We start from the raw sequence: 19,427 nt of genomic DNA, 5'->3' as shown, positions 1-19,427 counted from the left end.
GTGTTTGGAAATTTTTTTAAAATGTGGATTCTTGTACCTTACCACAAAATGCATTGAACCCCAGACTCTTGAAAAGGAAGTCCTGAAATCCTGTGGCTTATAAAGGGCCCCCAGATCATCTTTTCTTTTAATTCTTAAATATTTAACTGCCTCTCAATTAGAAGGGCTGTTGTAGAATAGAAGAAGTGTCTAGAAGAACTTGAGGTCAGTTTCTAAGGGCTTCCTAGGTCATTTGTTTCACTAGCATTTGACATTTGAGGTGTTTCTGAATATTTGGCCGGTATATCAATACAATTTCTGTACAGCAAAGAGACAGCCTTCATTTTATTAAAATGGACCTTTAGGGGAAAAGTAGCCGGTTTCTTTATAATACCTGTATAAATATAATTTTTAATGCTCTACCTGTATAGTATTGATTCCATCTTAAAATAATACCTAACGTATTGTCTATGTTACCCAAAAAAGAAATTTAACCTTGGAATTTATTGCCTTAAAAATATGTTTTCCATCTATTTCATATTCTCAGCTTCTACTGAAACACAGCAAAATAAATGCTGAGAAACTACTTTTGAGTCCTGTTGTAGTTTATCCTCAATTTGAATATTAGATTTGCCGGCTTTAAATGTGGCAGGTATATGAAAGTAAGAGCTAGGGCTTATCTGTGGAATTGTTTACATAGAAAAAGGGATTAAGCTTTCAGTATAAATGGAAACATTCTGCTACTTTTTGATTGCTGGTATATATTTAGCTGTTAACAGTGCAGACGTGTGATAATGCTTATTGACAGGACCTCTGTGCCACCTTAGAGAGTAGAGAGAAGTTTTCTGCTCCTGTAGGATTGTGGCATAAATTGCCACAGACATCAAAAGAGCATTTTCAAGTAAATTTCCATTTAGGGTCACATGCTCATTATTGAACTTGTATTCTTTCATGTTCAGGGTTATGTGTGATAAAATTATGACAACCAGAAATAATACAACAAAAAATAGTTTTATGTTGGTTTAAAATTTTTCATCTTGATAGGGCATGCCTAGCTGTTGGAAATCACTAAAGTTTGGGATGTGGTTACTTTATATTGTAGTAGGAATAGAAATGTATTAAAACAAAGTGTTCTGGTTTATTCAGTCTGAATATTGCTATTTGTTGCATAAGCATTTCCAGCAGTAATTTTACCTGAACTTAGTGTGTCCCTGCAGTCAAATGCAAGGATAATCTTTGCCTCTCGAGAGTATATGTTGGCAGTCTCTCTGCTGCCTTGTGACCACAATTTCTACTTGGCCCATAGGGTTATTTTATGACTGGAGTTCAAAAAGCAAACCATACTCTGAATTTAAAAGCTCTGACATTGGGGGGGGGGGGGGGAGACACAACTAAATTGAAGGTTTAACAAATGAAATAAATCTACTTCTTGGACAGAGAGCTATTTTGCCTATAACCAGTGATGGTTACAATTCAGTGTGGGAGGTAAATGTGGAAAACGCTTCTTCAACTGAAAAATAAGATATGCAGCCCTGGCCGGTTTGGCTCAGTGGACCAAAGAGTGTGAGTTCGATTCCAGTCAAGGGCATGTTACCTCAGTTGCAGTTCAGTCCCTGGCCCTGGTTGGGGTTGTGCAGGAGGCAACCAGTTGATGTTGCTCGCTCGCTCCCTCTCCCTCCCTCCAACCCACTCTCCCACTCTATCTGAAGATAAGTGGGAAAATATCCTCGAGTGAGGATTTGAAAAAAACAACCACCATATACAATTCTAAGGAGACTACTTACTATTCTAATTGTTTTGTTATAGTCTGTGCACAAGACTTCCGAAACTACCTCAGTTACCTTTCAGAAAGTCTGGGAAAACTGTTTGGTTTTTTGTTTTTGTTTTTTTAATCCTCACCCGAGGATATTCTTCCATTTTTTTGTTCAGATAGAGTGGGGGAGAGAGAGGAAGAGAGAGAGAGAGAGAAACATCGACGTGAAAGGGATACATCGAGTGGTTGCCACCCGCATGACCCAACCAGGACCGGGGACAAACTGCAGCCGAGGTACATGCCCTTAGCAGGAACCGAACCCGAGTCTCTTGGGACCACAGGCCAATGCTCTAACCACCGAGCCAAACCGGCCAGGGCTGTTTGGTTTTTTTTATGATTCAGTTGCTTTGGTGCTGATGTGCACTCATTCAGTACTTTAAACACAGTGCTGCACAGTTTATTCTTTTCCTTTCTATGTAATTCAAATCTTATATCTATCAGCAAGAGAATTTTAATTACCGTAGGGTAACTTAATTATCTTGCTTAACAGATTTGTGTATATTTGTGTTGTATACAGGCTATTTATTTTCTTTAAAAATTGTGTTTAAAGACAAATTTATCTCTATGTAACATGATTGCAAAAGTTGCTTATTTTAGCTGCCCTTTTTCTCTTCAATTAGTTGGTGACAAAGTTCCTGCTGATATAAGATTAACTTCTATCAAATCTACTACTCTAAGAGTCGACCAGTCAATTCTCACAGGTAAGTTATGTATTGGAAGGTCATTGAATTACTGAAGTCAGCCTCAGATCCCGTGCTTAATAGACTCAACTCTTACCCCACTGTCCTATGATAATCCTATCTTTTTTTTTTTAATCCTCATCAGAGGACATTTTATCCATTTTTTGTTCCGATAGAGTGGGAGGGAGAGAGAGAGAGAGAAAAACATCAATGTGAAAGGGACACACTGAGTGGCTGCCTCCTGCACAACCCCAACCAGGGCCAGGGACAAACTGCAACTGAGGTCTGTGCCCTTAGCGGGAACCAAACCTGGGTCTCTCTGGACCGCAGGCGGATGCTCTAACTGCTGAGCATAACTGGCCAGGGCTGATAATCCTCTCTTAATTCTCTCTAAGGTATTTATTTCTTAAGTCTTTATTATTAGACTTTTTGCCAACATATGGGGTTTTAAGATATTTTTTAAAAATTAACGTGGATTCCATCTCATAAGATCTCTATTTATCTTTAAATTTTTGATAAAATTAGTTTTCACCAAAAATCACCATATGTTTTTACCATTTTTAAAAGGTTACAAATTCTTTCATTAATAGAGGTTAATCTTACAGGAGTGTGTTGTCTGTTTTGTGGAAAGTGAATCAATTAGTTATTTTAGTCTTTTTCCAGGCTGAAAAAAGGGCTCTAGGGCTGTAATTTTTTTCGTTAGGTGAGTGCTAATCTCACATCTAACATACTTTGCAATAATCAAATGTACAGTTACCAAAAGTTAGCACTCCCAAAATGATGAATGTTTTACAGCCTAAAGTTTGCACACTCAGATTTGGGATTGTTTGGAACATTTCCCCGTTTTTGTTTAATAAAGGCACAGAGTAGGGTGGAGGGTTCATAGTAACCGGAAGTAAGGTGGTTAGAAGATTGACTTAAACACAATGCTAACCTGAGTTAAATAGAAAATAAACATAAAATCCAAAAATTATCAAGATTTATCTGATTATCAGTTTTGAAAAGCAACTGATGTCATAGAGGTGGTAATGTAGTAACCTCGGTTCTTTATTTTTTGTTTCTTTATGAACTGCTTATCTACTAAAACTCTCATTAGCAGCAACAAGCTGAAAGCTGATTAAGCCATAAAATGTTGGGAAATTAGGTTGTATATACGAAATTCTCATAGTATACCTACAGAAATAATTACCATTTTAAAACTTACACTTTCTTGAATGTCATTTTTTTTGTTGTTGTTAATCCTCACCCGAGGACATTTTTCCATTTTTTGTACAGATAGAGTGGGAGGGAGAGAGAGGAAGAGAGAGAGAGAAACATCGATGTGAAAGGGACACATCGAGTGGCTGCCACCCACACGACCAACCAGAGCCGGGGACAAACTGCAACCGAGGTACATGCCCTTAGCGGGAACCGAACCCGGGTCTCTCTGGACCACAGGCGGATGCTCTAACCGCTGAGCCAAACCGGCCAGGGCTTGAATGTCATTTTTTGATGAATAATTATACTCTAGTTTTAGGCTAGGTTGAGGAACCAGATTCTTTTTTGTCAAATATCGAAGTGCTGTAAAGTAAAGTTGGAACTAAATTCAGCGAGACATTGTAAAACTTTTAAGAAGTAGTCCTTTCTACCATATGCTCTTTTTAGTGCAGTTGCTGATTGCTATTTTTCAGTTTTGTTTTATTGAAATAGAACAGTCTGGTTAGTACACGCAAATATTTTCTAAAACAGTGTTTTCATTTATCATCTTTTACATTATTGAACAAAAACAGGCTTCCCAGTGGATGATCCTCACTATTCATGTAATGTATCTACAGTTTGTTCAGTTCACTGAAAGTAAATATACTTTTACCTTTATTTAAAAAGTATTGGAGTGTGTGTGTGTATATAGTTACTCCAGAAAATAAAGGTAATTGGCTGGGATTTTACTTCAAATTAATTTCCTTTATTTTGAAATTGTATTAATTTTAATCCTGAATTGCTCTGAAATTAGTTTCCATTACTCGATTTTACTAGTTTACCTCCTTTGAATGAATTGGACCTTTTGATCCCTTTTCTTGAGAGAGGCAGTGGCATGAGAGGATGAGGGTTCCCAGGCTCTGGGTGGGGATTGCACAGACCTAACCATCCCTGTCTCTCACCTGCTTAGGTGAATCTGTCTCTGTCATCAAGCACACTGACCCTGTCCCTGACCCACGAGCTGTCAACCAAGATAAGAAGAACATGCTCTTTTCTGTAAGTACTTAATTTAAAACAATTTTTTTTAAGACATTCTCAGAGTTTTAAGTCTGCAGATGCCCCCCCCCCTTCCTTCAGTGGTCAGCTTTTAGAAAATGTTGGCTATTATTCCAAAGGACATTCATAATCTTCATGGTCAATCTCAGCTGTCAGAAAACATCAGGAACATGTAATAGTGGAATATGTGACCTAGATATCTTGTATTAATTGGCACATTGTTTTTTTTAAATCCTCACTCGAGCGTATGTTTTTCATTGATTCTAGAGAAAGAGGGAGGGAGAGGACATCAATCTGTTGCCTCCCAGATGTTCCTCGACCTAGGACCAAAACTGAAACCTTACCCCTGACCTGGAATCAACCCTCCGTGCAAGGGATGATGCTTTAACCAACTGAGCCACACTGGCCAGGGCTCAATTGGCAAGTTTTTGAGGATTAAAATTTAAAAATTGGCCTGCCAGTGTGGCTCATCCCATGGACTAAGAGGTCCTGTTTCGATTTCCCATCAGGGCACATGCCCAGGTTGTGGGCTTGATCCCCAGAGTGGGGTGTGCAGGAGACAGCCAATCAGTGTTTCACATTGGTGTTTCTCTCTCCCCCTCTGCCATCCTCTCTATCTAAAAATCAATAAAGCCTTGACCATTTTGTCTTAGCAGTTAGAGCATCGGCCTGCAGACCAGAGTCCCAGGTTCAGTTGCCCTTGCGGTTTGTCCCAGACCCCGGTTGGGGTTGTGTGGGTGGCAACCACTCGATGTGTGTTTCTCACATCGATCTTTCTCTCTCTCTTTATCCCTCCCTCCTTCCCTCCCTCTCTCCCGCTCTGTCTGAAAATGGGTGCAAAAGTGTCCTCGAGTGAGGATTTAAAAAAAAAAAAATCAGCCCTGGCCTGTTTGGCTCAGCGGTTAGAGCATCAGCCTGCGCTTCCGAGAGACCCGGCTTCGGTTCCCGCTAAGGGCACATACCTCGGTTGCGGTTTGTCCCCAGCCCTGGTTGGTCGTGTGGGTGGCAGCCACTCAATGTGTCCCTTTCATGTTGATGTTTCTCTCTCTCTCTCTCTCCCTCCCTCCCACTCTGCCTGAACAAAAAATGGAAAAATGTCCTTGGGTGAGGATAAAAAAAAAATCAATAAAAACATATTTAAATTTTTTTTTAACAAATCAGGTCAAACATCTTTAAACTATCTGTAAATGTAGTAGAAAAGTAGATTTATTTGGAAAAGGCTTAGACTATAAAGGGTGTTTTTTAAATTGATGTGGGTGTTATCTGTATGAGTTCACAATAAAAAGGTGTGTGTTCAGACAGGACAAATGTGGCAAACCATTAATAATTGGTGAGTCTGGGTGAAAAGTCAAATGACTATTGTACTATTTCAATTTTCTGTTTAATTTTTTCAAAATAAAAAGTTAGGAATTTATAGATTTTGTTTGTTTGGAATTTAAAATATTTCAAGTGGTGGGATTTTATGGGTTAGTATGGAGCCTAAACACCCACAGTAAGTACAGTACTATCAAGTTACAATGAAAATAACAAAGCCATGTCGTGCCAACACTGGTAATTGAAGTGAGGTATGGAGAGAACTCTCTTGAGTTCATTGATTTTGGATTGCCAGTGCTTGAGTGGAGGTGGTCAAGGGAGCCCATGGTGCTGGTTGCCTTTCTTATTAGTGATGAAAGTAGAGGGGAGGTTGATTTGGAGCCAGAGGTAGAGAATGTTTAGGGTTTAGAGCTGTATAGAGTTCGAAAAAATTGAGAACGCAAAGGGGTTAGAGCCAGCCCTGCTCCAGCCCAAAGCTAGTCTGAGAGCCAGGTTCAGTGTTGTGAATAGAGATCCAGGTGGGTCAGTGTAGAGCTGCTCTGGGGAGAGTAGGTACCACATGAAATGAGTATCAGGGAGAGATGTATCACACAGCCTGCATGAGTTATTGCTCGTTATCAAAATTGGATGGCTGGTTCTCTAGTAAAGATCCACATGAGTCTGAGTTTACTAGTCAGTATTTAAGTTGGGAATGGTGTTCATTTGTAACCGATTCTCCTGTTTCTGTACTAGGGTACAAACATTGCTGCTGGCAAAGCCATGGGAGTGGTGGTGGCAACTGGAGTTAACACTGAAATTGGCAAGATCCGGGATGAAATGGTTGCAACAGAACAGGAGAGAACACCCCTCCAGCAAAAACTAGATGAGTTTGGGGAACAGCTTTCCAAAGTCATCTCCCTTATTTGCATCGCAGTCTGGATCATAAACATTGGGCACTTCAATGATCCAGTTCATGGAGGCTCCTGGATCAGAGGTGCTATTTACTACTTTAAGATTGCAGTGGCCCTGGCTGTAGCAGCCATTCCTGAAGGTCTGCCTGCTGTCATCACCACCTGCCTGGCCCTTGGAACTCGTAGAATGGCAAAGAAAAATGCCATTGTTCGAAGCCTCCCTTCCGTGGAAACCCTTGGTTGTACTTCTGTTATCTGCTCAGACAAGACTGGTACACTTACAACGAACCAGATGTCTGCCTGCAGGGTAAGTGGGAGTAATTTAAGAATTCTGTTGGTTGTTTATTGATCCTAAAATATGCCCTTGTGCCATCAAAATCTTTGATTTATAGTTTGATACGTTTTTCTAGAACTAAAGCAATAGAATGAGCCCTGGCCGTTTGGCTCAGCGGTTAGAGCATCGGCCTGCGGTCCGGAGAGACCCGGGTTCGGTTCCCGCTAAGGGCACGTACCTCGGTTGCAGTTTGTCCCCGGCCCTGGTTGGTCGTGCGGTGGCAGCCACTCGATGTGTCCCTTCACATCGATGTTTCTCTCTCTGTGTCTCTTCCTCTCTCTCCCTCCCGCTCTATCTGTACAAAAAATGGAAAAATGTCCTCGGGTGAGGATAAAAAAAAAAAAAAAGAAAGAAAGAAATAGAATGATACAGCTGAGTTAAGTTTTTTCATATAATTTAGTTCTTATAAATTTTATGTAAACAATTTTGTAGAAGTCAAAATATAATTTTCCAACAGCTATACTACTCGTACAAATATTTAGTGGACACATGTCAAAGATTCTGTCTGGCTCAATAATTAATGAGGGAATCAGTAAGATGGCCAGACTGCTGGTTACAAAAGCATTTGAGGAAGTGCTCAATATTAGAATTGCTGTTAGATTGCAAAACCTGGTTAATATCCTATGGGGCAATAAAACTAGGTTGTCTTTTCAATAGGACACAAATCCACCAGCCCTTAATTAGTAAATAGCTTAGTGAAACACTGTTTCATTTTTCCAGAACACTAAATCTTTGAGTGGGCCTGTTAGGTAATGCTGAGCAACACTGAAAGGACATGCAGCCGTCTGCTTGGTCTTCTTGTCTCCAAGTTTGGGAAAACGATTTTTTTAGCTTTGGAAATTGTTTTTGTTTTAATACAGTTAAACCCTCTGAATCTTTCTTTTAATATATATATTTTTATTGTTGACAGTATTACAGATGTCCCCTTTTACCCACCCATCCCTTCACCCAAACCCTCTGAATCTTTATCTTGCCAAATTTAAATTCATAATGTTTAAATACAAATACCCCCAACTCTTTATGGTGTTCAAACCCAGATTTAGAATAAATGGACAGGTGTTTATTTTGGGGAGAGAAAAGAAATTTCATGTTACCTATTTAGTATTCCCCCAACAAACTTCTTAAACTTAGCCTGAAAGTTTTTAATTCCTCGGAATAGACCTTTCTATCCATGAAAGTAAGCAGTGTGTGCAGTTGTAACCTTTAAAATTTTTAATTTCAAAGTTTTAGTAGCAAATCAGATTTCAAAGTATAAAATAGAGGCTATAATAAAATTTGTTTTGTTCTTATATTTTTCCTTAAATTGTTTAAAATGTTTTCTTCTATTAAAGAAACAATCTGTCTCTCTGTTCTGTTTCACCTCAGCACAGAAAGCTGACGGTAATCAGTATTCTATAGGAGTTTCTTGCAGTGGATTGCATAACTGCCCTTGACCTAGGAATACTTTCATCATGCGGTTCCTAAGTGGTTTACTTGCTTACAATCTAAAATGCCAAAGGGCATTCAGATTTAGTTAACGTGCAGCAGAATTCTGAATGTCTTAAATATTTTGGACTCTGTTATAGACCCAAAGAGTTTGACTGTCTATAAATAGTATTAAAGAAATGGCATGGTGTTTAATAATAATACTGCCAACTTGGTTTGCTGTTAGTGCAGTTAATTTGTTTTTCCCTTGCGACTTTATTTGAATAACATGGGAATCCTGCTCAAGAGGTTAGAAAATGAAGGCTCTGAGAAGCTGTGACGTGTCTGAGGGTCACACAACTTGTTATTTTTTTTTTTCTTTTAATCCTCACCCAAGGATATTTTTCTATTTATCTTCAGATAGAGTAGGAGGGAGAGAAAGGGAGAGAGAGAGAAACATCGACGTGAGAAGGACATCGAATGGTTGCCTCCTGCATGACCCCAACCAGGGCTGGGGACGAACCACAACCAAGGTATGTGCCCTTGGCCGGAATCGAACCCATGACTCTTTGGTCTGCAGGCCAACACTCTAACCACTGAACCAAACTGGCCAGAGCTAAAAATTTCTTTTTTGATAGAGTGGGAGGGAGGGAGGGGGAGACATACACAAACATACCCTATCTACCTATCTACCTACCTACCTACCTAGGCACTAGGGATCGACCTGCAAGCCAGGTAGGTGCTCTTGACCAGGAGTCAGACCTGAGACCCTTCAGTCTGAGTCCATCTCTCTAACCGCTGAGCCAAGCCGGCCAGGGAAGTGTCACACAACTTTTAATACAAGGGTTAAGTTGGGTTTTCTTGTAGGAAACACTGGTAGTTAAACCTGATCCTCTTTCTTCCACTCAGTTGTATAACCTTGAGCATATTCTTTAATCAAACTGGTCCTTTGTTTCCTCTTCTTTAAAATGTCAAACATCTTTGGAAAGAGCCTTATGACAAGCCTCCTTTTTTAGGTATTTTATATATTTTTAAAAAATTGTAGGAGTCGGTAAACTTGTACATGTTACCTTGGAAATTAGACTTTTCTTCATTTGACATGCTGATATATGTGTTTGAACTAGAAGTTTTAAATCCAATTATATACTTTGATTTAAAACAAAAAACAAAAATATTTTGGCCCTAGCCAGTCTGACTCAGTGGTTAGAGCATCGGCCCACGGACCGAAGGGTCACAGATTCGATTCCAGTCAAGGACATGTGCCTGGGTTTCAGGGTTCTCTTTCTGGCCCTGGTTGGGATTGTGCAGGAGGTAACATATAGATATGTCTCTCTCACATCGATGTTTCTTTCTCTTTCTCTCTCTCCCACTCTCTCTGAAGATAAATGTAAAACTATCCTCAGGTGAGGGTTAAAAAAGTATAAAATCAGTGAAAATTTTTTTATAAGTATGTGCTATATAACAAGCAAATCTTAAGAGACAAAATTATTTTAAAATAAAGATGAGCCTGGCTGGTGTGGTTCACTGGTTGAGCATCAACTCATGTACCAAGAGGTCGCCAGTTCAATTCCCAGTCAGGGCACATGCCCAGGTTGTGGGCCCAATCCCCAGTGGGGGGCATGCAGGAGATGGCCGATCAATGTCTCCATCTCTCTCTTCCTCTACTTTCCTCTCTAAAATCAGTGAAGGAAAAATATTTTAAAATGAGTTTATTTTCTTTTTCTTTTTAATCCTCACTCGAGGACATTTTTTCATTTTTTGTTCAGATAGAGTGGGAGGGAGAGAGAGAGAGAAACATCGACGTGAAAGGGACACATCAAGTGGTTGCCACCTGCACGACCCAACCAGGGCCGGGGACAAACTGCAACCAAGATATGTGCCCTTAGCAGGAACTGAACCCGGGTTTCTCTGGACCGCAGGCCGACGCTCTAACCACTGAGAAAAACTGGCCGGGGCATGAGTTGATTTTCTTATTGAATATGAGTTGGGATTCTCTGAAAAAATGTTTTAAAAGCATGATGTGGTTCTGTTTTCCATGAGTTTTAAATTCCTTATTGTAAAGTGGTTTGATCATATTCTTGCTCATATTTGAGAGAGATTTGGGTATGATAGAATATAGTTGAAGTGTCACTATGTGTTTGTTTGTGCCCCGCCCCTTAAGAGGTTTTACAGTTTCTATTTGCAATGAAAACAAAAATCTAAATGTCAATTTTTCTGTCATCCCATGCACCAAAAGGCTGCTGGTTCAATTCCTGGTCAGGGTACAGGCCCAGGTTGTGCACTCAGTCCTGGTGGGGGGCCGTGCAGGAGGCTGCAGATTGATATTTCAATGTTTCTCTTTCTCCCTCTCTCTTCCTCTAAAAATCAGTAAAAATATTTTTTTAAAAAGGAAGAAATTAGCTTTGTCACCTTACTAACTTATAAAATTAAGAATTCTTTAAGTAAGCTTCCACCTGTATTATCTTGCTAACATCAGTCTATTCGGTTCTGCAGGCTCTTTACTGTATACATATAGTTAGGTACCTTTGCGGAAAATTGGCTATTGCCATGATGAAAATAAGTGGAAAGGACAAGAGAAGCATTTTGTCTTACTTTACTCAGGGAATGTTGATGCAACTCTGAAATGTGAGTTTATTCTTCAGAAGCTTTTACTCTTAGCTCACAGGCAGGACTACCTAATACACGCCTTCTCAGCCAGCCATTTGAAATTTGGAATGCTGAGCATTCTAGAGCACTGCTTTGACCCATGGTCCTCCTAGCTCGGGTTTCATATGGATTGTCTTCGTCTTTGGTGCCACTGCTGTTTTTGTTTGTTTGTTAATGGTTACTTAGGTTATTGTATATACATACAGGAGAGTCTTTTTTTTTAATCCTCACCTGAGGACATTTTTGCATTTCTCTTTCTTTAGAGTGGGAAGGAGGAAGAGAGAGAGAAACATCGATGTGAGAGAGACACATCAAATGGCTGCCACCCACATGACCCCAACTGGGGCCGAGGTACATGCCCTTAGTGGAAACTGAACCCAGATCTCTCTGGTCCGCGGGCCAATGCTCTAACCGCTGAGCCAAACCGGCCAGGGCTGCTACTTATTTTTTTATTCAGCACCTCAGTGATGCTGTTTCTCAAATTGTTAGGTGAAGAAGGGAAGCAATCTTAAATGGTCTCTAGTTGGAATAAGGGAGAGTTCTGATGCTGAGCTTCAGTTAATGTCATTAAAATTGTTTTTCTTAAATAAGAAAGACTTTTTGTCTTAGCAGAGACTGTATTTTTTTTCCTCTAGCATATTTTTTGTACCTTTTCAATACTTAATGGTTTTTTTCTTTCTGTAGATGTTCATTCTGGACAAAGTTGAAGGTGATACTTGTGCCCTGAATGAATTTACCATAAGTGGATCAACATATGCACCTGTTGGAGAAGTGTGAGTAAACCCTCCTATCATTTAAAGGATTCATTATGCCAGTTTGGTACTTATATAGACTTCCAGTGTGTCTAGAAAAGTTAAGACAGCTTTCTGAATGTGGCTTATGGCATCAGTTATTAGAGTAGTAAGTTTTGGTACACTTCTTAAATATATATATACCTTTACCTACTTTTTCTTTTTTTTTTTTATCCTCACCCGAGGACATTTTTTGTACAGATAGAGTGGGAGGAAGGGAGGGAGGGAGGGAGGGAGAGAGAGAGAGAGAGAGAGAGAAGACATCGACGTGAAAGGGACACATCGAGTGGCTACCACCCGCACGACCAACCAGAGCTGGGGACAAACTGCAACTGAGGTACATGCCCTTAGTGGGAACCGAACCTGGGTCTCTCCGGACCGCAGGCCGACGCTCTAATCGCTGAGCCAAACCGGCCAGGGCTACTTTTTCTTTTTTAATTTTTTTTTTCTTTATGATTTTAGACAGAGAGAGGAAGATGAGAGGGAGGGAGGGAGAAACATTGATGAGAGAAAACATTGATTGGCCGCCTCCTGCATGCCCTCCACTGGGGATCAGGCCCACAATCTGGGCTTGTGCCCTGACCAGGAATTGAACCAGCGACTTTTTGGTGCCTGGGTCTACACTAAAACACTGAGCCACACTGGCTGGGCCACTTTTTCTTTTTAGAACGAGGGAAACATTGATTTGTTATTCCACTTATTTGCACATTCATTGCATGCTTCTTTTGTGTTTCCTGACCATGGATTGAACCCACAACCTTGGTGTATGGGATGATGCTCTAACCAACAGAGCTACCCAGCCAGGGCAATTTTTGTACATCTGAAAGGGAAAGCACAAGTTATAAGCCAATGACCTTTTTCATCTTATTGAGCTCCCATTTGAAGCATGCATTTTTAAGGGGGGTTTCCATTTGTCTTTATTGATACCAGTGGTGGAGGAATTTTATGAACTAAGGGTTTCTGGTCTTTACCAATTGATTCTTGATGTCAGAGACGCAGTCTGTTGTCTCCAGCATCAGCTTTCTAATAGCCATCACTCAAATTCTTTTGAATATTTTCCAGTCTGTTGTCCACAAAATTCTATTTATATTATTAAATAATTAAATAAAGGTCAACAGAGATAACCACACTGTGCTTTAAGAGTGTTTTTCCTTTTGATAGGTATAAAGATGATAAACCAGTGAAATGTCATCAATATGATGGTCTTGTAGAATTGGCAACAATTTGTGCTCTTTGTAATGACTCTGCTTTGGATTACAATGAGGTAAGGCTCCTCAGAAATGAGCAACTAGACCCGACTGTTCCTAATCAAGGGTGGGGTGGGTAGGAGAAAATTCAGCCTTCCTTCCTCCCTTTTGAAAGTAAGGGTTCCTGATTTTATTTCCCCTTTCCATTCAAGATTCTATCTCTATAAGAGTCAGCACGACAGAGCCAAAGAAAGCTGAGAGCCTTTCATATGTCCTGCGACTGAGCATTGCAGTTAACTAAGAGTTGTAGGGTACAAGATGTTCTCATCTGTTTATAGTTCGTTACTATAAATGAACAAAACCCAGGATAGAAAATGTTTTCCTGAATGTATAGGGTATTGATGTTGATTTTTAAGATGGGTTATCTTATATCTTTGAGGGCAATCTGAGGCTTAGAGGATTGTTTTAATGACATTGAAGATAAAATAATAAAATTTAACTAGCAGAAAACTTTTTTACTTTCTTTTTTATTATAAACAGTGAGGTAAGTCCTTTGATTTCTAAAAGGCAATCCAGCCTCCATCAGAAACAGAATGTAAACCATGTAGATAAATAATGACATGGAATTATAGATACTGTTTGGAAACTTTATATGAATACTGTGATTAGTAGCTTCTTACAGTTAAGGGAAATAAAAAACCTAATTATTAGAATAAGATGAGATGCATACCTGTGCTTTGAGTATATTTTTATCTGGATTATGTGCTCCAGAGTAGGAAAAAAAAGGCAGCCCACAGAATATTGATGTGTAGTGGAGGACAGGTTGTCCTCCTATGGAAGTCTCTATTAAAGACAAGTGTACTTGTTTACTACTTTTCCCTTTTTGCACTTTGTGTCCTTGACCAATATAGGCAAAGGGTGTGTATGAGAAAGTTGGAGAAGCTACAGAGACCGCTCTCACTTGCCTGGTAGAGAAGATGAATGTATTTGATACTGAATTGAAGGGTCTTTCTAAAATAGAACGAGCGAACGCCTGCAACTCGGTCAGTATTAGAACTTGGTATATTATTCATACTGCCCCTCATTCGTACCACATATTTACTTTCTTGCTATCTTAGACAACCAATTATCTCCCTCATCTCCTCAAACTTGCAGTGTCTTCTTTCCCATATTCACTGTCAGGTAAAATGATCCAGCTGTGTATCTGAAGAAAATAAATCAGTAAATAATTTCCACATGCAGCCATCTTTTCCCTTGGTGCTGTGAAGGACTGTCCTGCTCCTAGCAGAAGCCCCAACATCTCTCCTGCGTTACCAATTTTCCATCTGCTGGATCTTCTTCAGCATGGGAGAAATAATAGTACAATTTTTAGCATAAAGCTTTCTTTTGACTTTATTTCCCTCTTCAGCACCCTAATTCTAATAGTACATCTAAAGTACATGGCCCTGGCCGGTTTGGCTCAGCGGTTAGAGCGTCCGCCTGCGGTCCGGAGAGACCCGGGTTCGGTTCCCGCTAAGGGCACGTACCTCGGTTGCAGTTTGTCCCCGGCCCTGGTTGGTCGTGCGAGTGGCAGCCACTCGATGTGTCCCTTTCACATCGATGTTTGCCTCTCTCTCTCTTCCTCTCTCTCCCTCCCACTCTGTCTGTACAAAAAAGGAAAAATGTCCTCGGATGAGGATTAAAAAATAAATAAATAAATAAAGTACATGAAGCAGCGCTGGCCGGTTTGGCTCAGCGGTTAGAGCGTCAGCCCCCCGATCAGAGAGACCCGTTCAGTTCCCGCTAAGGGCACGTACCTCTGTTGCAGTTTGTCTCAGGCCTTGGATGAGGTCGTGTGGGTGGCAAGCAGTCAGTGTGTCTCTCTCACATTGATGTTTCTTTCTCTCTTCCTCCCTCTCTCCCTCCTGCTCTATCTGAAGATAAATGCAAAAATGTCCTCCGGTGAGGATTACAAAAAAAGGACGTGAAGCAAAAACTGACAAAAATAAGAGGAAAAGTAGACAAATCCACAGTTAGAGTTTGAAACTTTAATACACCTCTCTTAATAATTGATAGAAGAAGCAGGTGAAAATATCAGTAAGGATATGGAAGATTTGAACAACACTGTAAATACTTCACATAATTCTTATTATGCTACTTGTAATGTGCACTTTAAATACATAAGGGGAACATTCACCAGAATAAACCGTATAGCTGGTCCATGAAACAAGACTTAACAAATTATGCAGACAGTTGCTGACCACAGTAAAATTAAATTAGAAATCAATAACAAAGATAACAAGCAAATTCCCCAAATATTTTGAAGCTAAACAACACTTTTTTAAACTTTTTTTTAAAATCCTCACCCGAGGATATTTTTCCATCTATTTTCAGACTGGGGGGTAGAAACATCAATATGTCACATCAATTGGTTGCCTCCCCCATGACCAGGGGACCAAGGCCAGAACCACAACCGAGGTATATGCCCTTGACCAGAATCAAACTTGAGACTCTTCATTCAGTCCATGGGCCGAGGCTCTAACCAGTAAGCCAAACTAACTGGGCTAACCAACACTTTTAAAAATAATCCTGGGTAAAAGAAGAAACCATGGTGGAAATTAGAAAATACTTTGAACTGAACAATATTGAAAACACACCATATGAAAGTTTGGAGGATGCAGTCAAAACATTGTTTTAAGGGAAAGGTATAGCTTTAAGTGTACATATTAGAAAAAAAGGTTAAAAATCAATAAATATAAGCTATCTGAAGAAAGAAACAGCAGGATCAGGAAACTATTATGAACAATTCTATGCAGATAATTTTTTTTTTTTTTTTTTTTTATCCTCACCCGAGGACACTTTTTCATTCTTTGTTCAGATAGAGCAGGAGGGAGAGAGAGAGAGAAACATCGATGTGAAAGGGACACATCGAGTGGCTGCCACCCGCACGACCAACCAGGGCCGGGGACAAACTGCAACCGAGGTACATGCCCTTAGCGGGAACCGAACCCGGGTCTCTCCGGACCGCAGGCCAACGCTCTAACCGCTGAGCCAAACCGGCCAGGGCTCTATGCAGATAATTTGACAAACCCCTTCACAACTTTCTAAACTAATAAGAAAAGTGAAATAATCCTGAATCTGTTAAGTTAATTGAATATAATTCAAATTCTACCCTCACAAAAATTCTCCATGCTAAAATAAATAGGTACTAGGGATGCCATGTATAATATGATGACTACAGCTAATATTGATCTATGATATATAGAAAATTTATTGAGAGTAAACCCTAAGAGTTCTCACAAGGAGAAAAAATTTACTTTTTTCTTCTTTCTCTTTTATTGAATCTATGAGTTGATGGATATTAGCAGAACATATTGTGGTAATCATTTCACATATATGTAAATCAAACCATTGTGCTATATACCTTACCCTTACATAGTAATGTATGTCAATTATTAATAAAACTGGAAAAAAAATTGAACAGAGTATTTGAAGAGCTACAGGATAATATCAAATAGGTTAACATATATGGTACTGAAATCCTAGAAGGAGAAGAGAAAAAGAGGAAGCAGAATAAATGTTTATTAAAAAAACAGCCCTGGCCGGTTTGGTTCAGTGATTGGAGCGTCGGCCTGCGGTCCCGAGAGACCCGGGTTTGGTTCCCGCTAGGGGTGCGTGCCTCGGTTGCAGTTTGTCCCCGGCCCTGGTCGGTTGTGCGGGTGGCAGCCACTCGATGTGTCCCTTTCACGTCGATGTTTCTCTCTCTCTCTCTCTTCCTCTCTCTCCCTCCCACTCTACCTGAACAAAAAAAAATGGAAAAATGTCCTCGGGTGAGGATAAAAAAATAAAATAAAAAAATTCTCCATGCTAAATTCTGCCAAACACTTACGAAATAGTTTTACACAGACTATGAGAAAAAGTAAAATGATAACCTCATTTGATGAAGCCACAGGTAGCAAAACCTCACCTGGACATGATTTTTTAAAAAGGAAGCTATAAACTAATATATAATTTTAAAAAATATTTATTGCCCTAACTGGTTTGGCCCAGTGGTTAGAGTATCGGCCCACAGACCAAAGAGTAGCAGGTTCAGTTCCAGTCAAGGTCACATACCTTGGTTTTGGTTCGGTCTCCAACCCTGGTTGGGTCGTGTGGGAGGCAACCAATCAATGTATCTCTCTTGCATCGATGTTTTTCCACTCTCTCTCTTGCTCTTGCTCTTTCCCTCCCTCCCTCTCTTACACTTGATCTAAAGATAAATGGAAAAAATCTCCTCGGGTGAGAATTTTAAAAATAATAAATTTATTGATTAATTTTAGAGAAACATCGATTTGTTATTCCACTTATTCATTGCATTCATTGATTGATTCTTGTTTGTACCCTGACCAGAAATCAAATCCACAACCTTTGGCTTATCGGGACAACACTCTAACCAACTGACCTACCTGGCCAGGGCCCAAACTAATATTTTTAATAGAGATGTAAAGAGTCTCAACACAACATTCTCAGATCAAATCTAATCATATATTAGATCTGTAACATGTTGCCCTAGCTGGCGTAGTTCAGTGGTTAGAGCACTGGCCCATACACCAAAGGGTCACAGGTTTAATTTCTGGACAAGGGCACATACCTGGGTTGCAGGTTCCATCCCTGGTCCTGAGGTGTATGGGGGAGGCAACCAATAGATATATATGTCTTTCACGTTGATGGTTTTCTCTCTCTCCTTCCGCTCCCCCCCTGAAAATCAATGGAAAAAATATCCTTGAGTGAGGATTAACAACAACAAAAACTGTAACATGTTGTTTAAGCAGAATTACAACTGCAAGGCTAGCTTAACATTCAAAGGTGAATCAGTGTCGTGGCAATGGTGGATGGTACTAAGCCACTTTGTCTGCCAGATCTGTGGTTCGTTGGTGTGATTAAATCACTTGGCTTGAAGACAGCTTCACAAAGACTGACATTTAGAATTGTTTGATTCCAGACCTGTAACTACCTAACAAAGGGAAACAAGTAGCATCATAGAGCTCAGAAGTGCGTTGACTATAATGACCACCACAAATAAGGACAGGACTGTATATTTTGTTTTGACAATTGTCTGTTACTATATCCCCATTGCCTGTCATATAATAGGTACTGAGTGAATATTTGTTGAACAAGTGAAAGATTTACAGAATCATCATCCAATAGTATTCTATATACGTTCTCTTCATAGGTCATTAAACAGTTGATGAAAAAAGAATTTACTCTAGAGTTTTCACGCGATAGAAAATCAATGTCGGTTTATTGCACACCAAACAAGCCAAGCCGGACATCGATGAGCAAGATGTTTGTGAAGGCAAGTACATCAGATTGCAATTGGGATGTTCTTGCCAGGGTTAGGATCCTGGATGAGCCAGTAAATAAAATTGTTGACCTAAATCTGTAACATTTCCAGGGTGCTCCTGAAGGTGTCATTGAGAGGTGTACCCACATTCGAGTTGGAAGTACTAAAGTCGCTATGACCCCTGGAGTCAAGCAGAAGATCATGTCTGTCATTAGGGAATGGGGTAGTGGCAGCGACACACTGCGATGCCTGGCTCTGGCCACTCATGACAACCCACTGAGAAGAGAAGAAATGAACCTTGAGGACTCTGCCAACTTTATTAAATACGAGGTTAGCTCATGAAAAGTTTCTTTCCCCACACCCTGTACATTCATTGTGTTTAAACAGCACTCCTTCGGTAAAAGGTCAAATGAGTCTTGCTTTTGCCAACAAAGAGGTGTGGTTATATTTCTGCAGGCCAAATGCAACACCGTTATAATCTAGGTTACTGCTTCAAACATATAGTTAACAATTTAAAACAAGTGTATTACTTTCAAAGTAAAATTACCAAGACTTGAGCTAAATTTGTAAAACCTGTTTTGCAACATGAAAATTAAGATATTTTAAAAATTGGGAATATTTTTAAAACGTTTATTAGTTATCAAAGGTTAAAATATCCAGGTTGAAAGACTACTTTCCGCTCGTAGTAGAATTCTGTCATATTAGTTATGTGACTTCCTGATGCATTGAATGGAAGGAACAAGGAACAAATTACGGTACTATGGAGCACTAAAGGGGCTTATATCAAAATGCTCTTTATTCCTCAGAATGGTTTTTCTCGTTTCAGAATATTATCATCGTGAAAGTTAAAGTGAT

The 19,427-nt window shown here is 39.8% G+C and overlaps 1 protein-coding gene across 4 annotated transcripts in view; it reads left to right on the top strand.

Annotated features, from left to right (window-relative positions):
* The window catches only part of ATP2A2 (ATPase sarcoplasmic/endoplasmic reticulum Ca2+ transporting 2), a 55,763-nt gene that overhangs the window by 26,748 nt on the left and 9,588 nt on the right, over positions 1-19,427 (top strand). For all 4 annotated transcript variants that reach the window (XR_004961322.1, XM_036276787.1, XM_036276786.1 and 1 more), the window contains 8 exons: positions 2,413-2,493; positions 4,619-4,704; positions 6,751-7,215; positions 11,977-12,065; positions 13,245-13,347; positions 14,182-14,313; positions 18,462-18,584; positions 18,684-18,902. Coding sequence is in view for 3 of the 4 variants with exons in the window: in XM_036276787.1 (XP_036132680.1) it covers positions 2,413-2,493; positions 4,619-4,704; positions 6,751-7,215; positions 11,977-12,065; positions 13,245-13,347; positions 14,182-14,313; positions 18,462-18,584; positions 18,684-18,902 (1,298 nt within the window). In the remaining variant the exon portion in view is untranslated. The remainder of the gene's footprint in view (positions 1-2,412; positions 2,494-4,618; positions 4,705-6,750; positions 7,216-11,976; positions 12,066-13,244; positions 13,348-14,181; positions 14,314-18,461; positions 18,585-18,683; positions 18,903-19,427) is intronic.

The sequence above is a fragment of the Molossus molossus genome, unplaced genomic scaffold, assembly GCF_014108415.1.
Source record: "Molossus molossus isolate mMolMol1 unplaced genomic scaffold, mMolMol1.p scaffold_m16_p_22, whole genome shotgun sequence".
NCBI lineage: Eukaryota > Metazoa > Chordata > Mammalia > Chiroptera > Molossidae > Molossus > Molossus molossus.
This window is presented reverse-complemented; position numbering and strand designations above follow the sequence as displayed.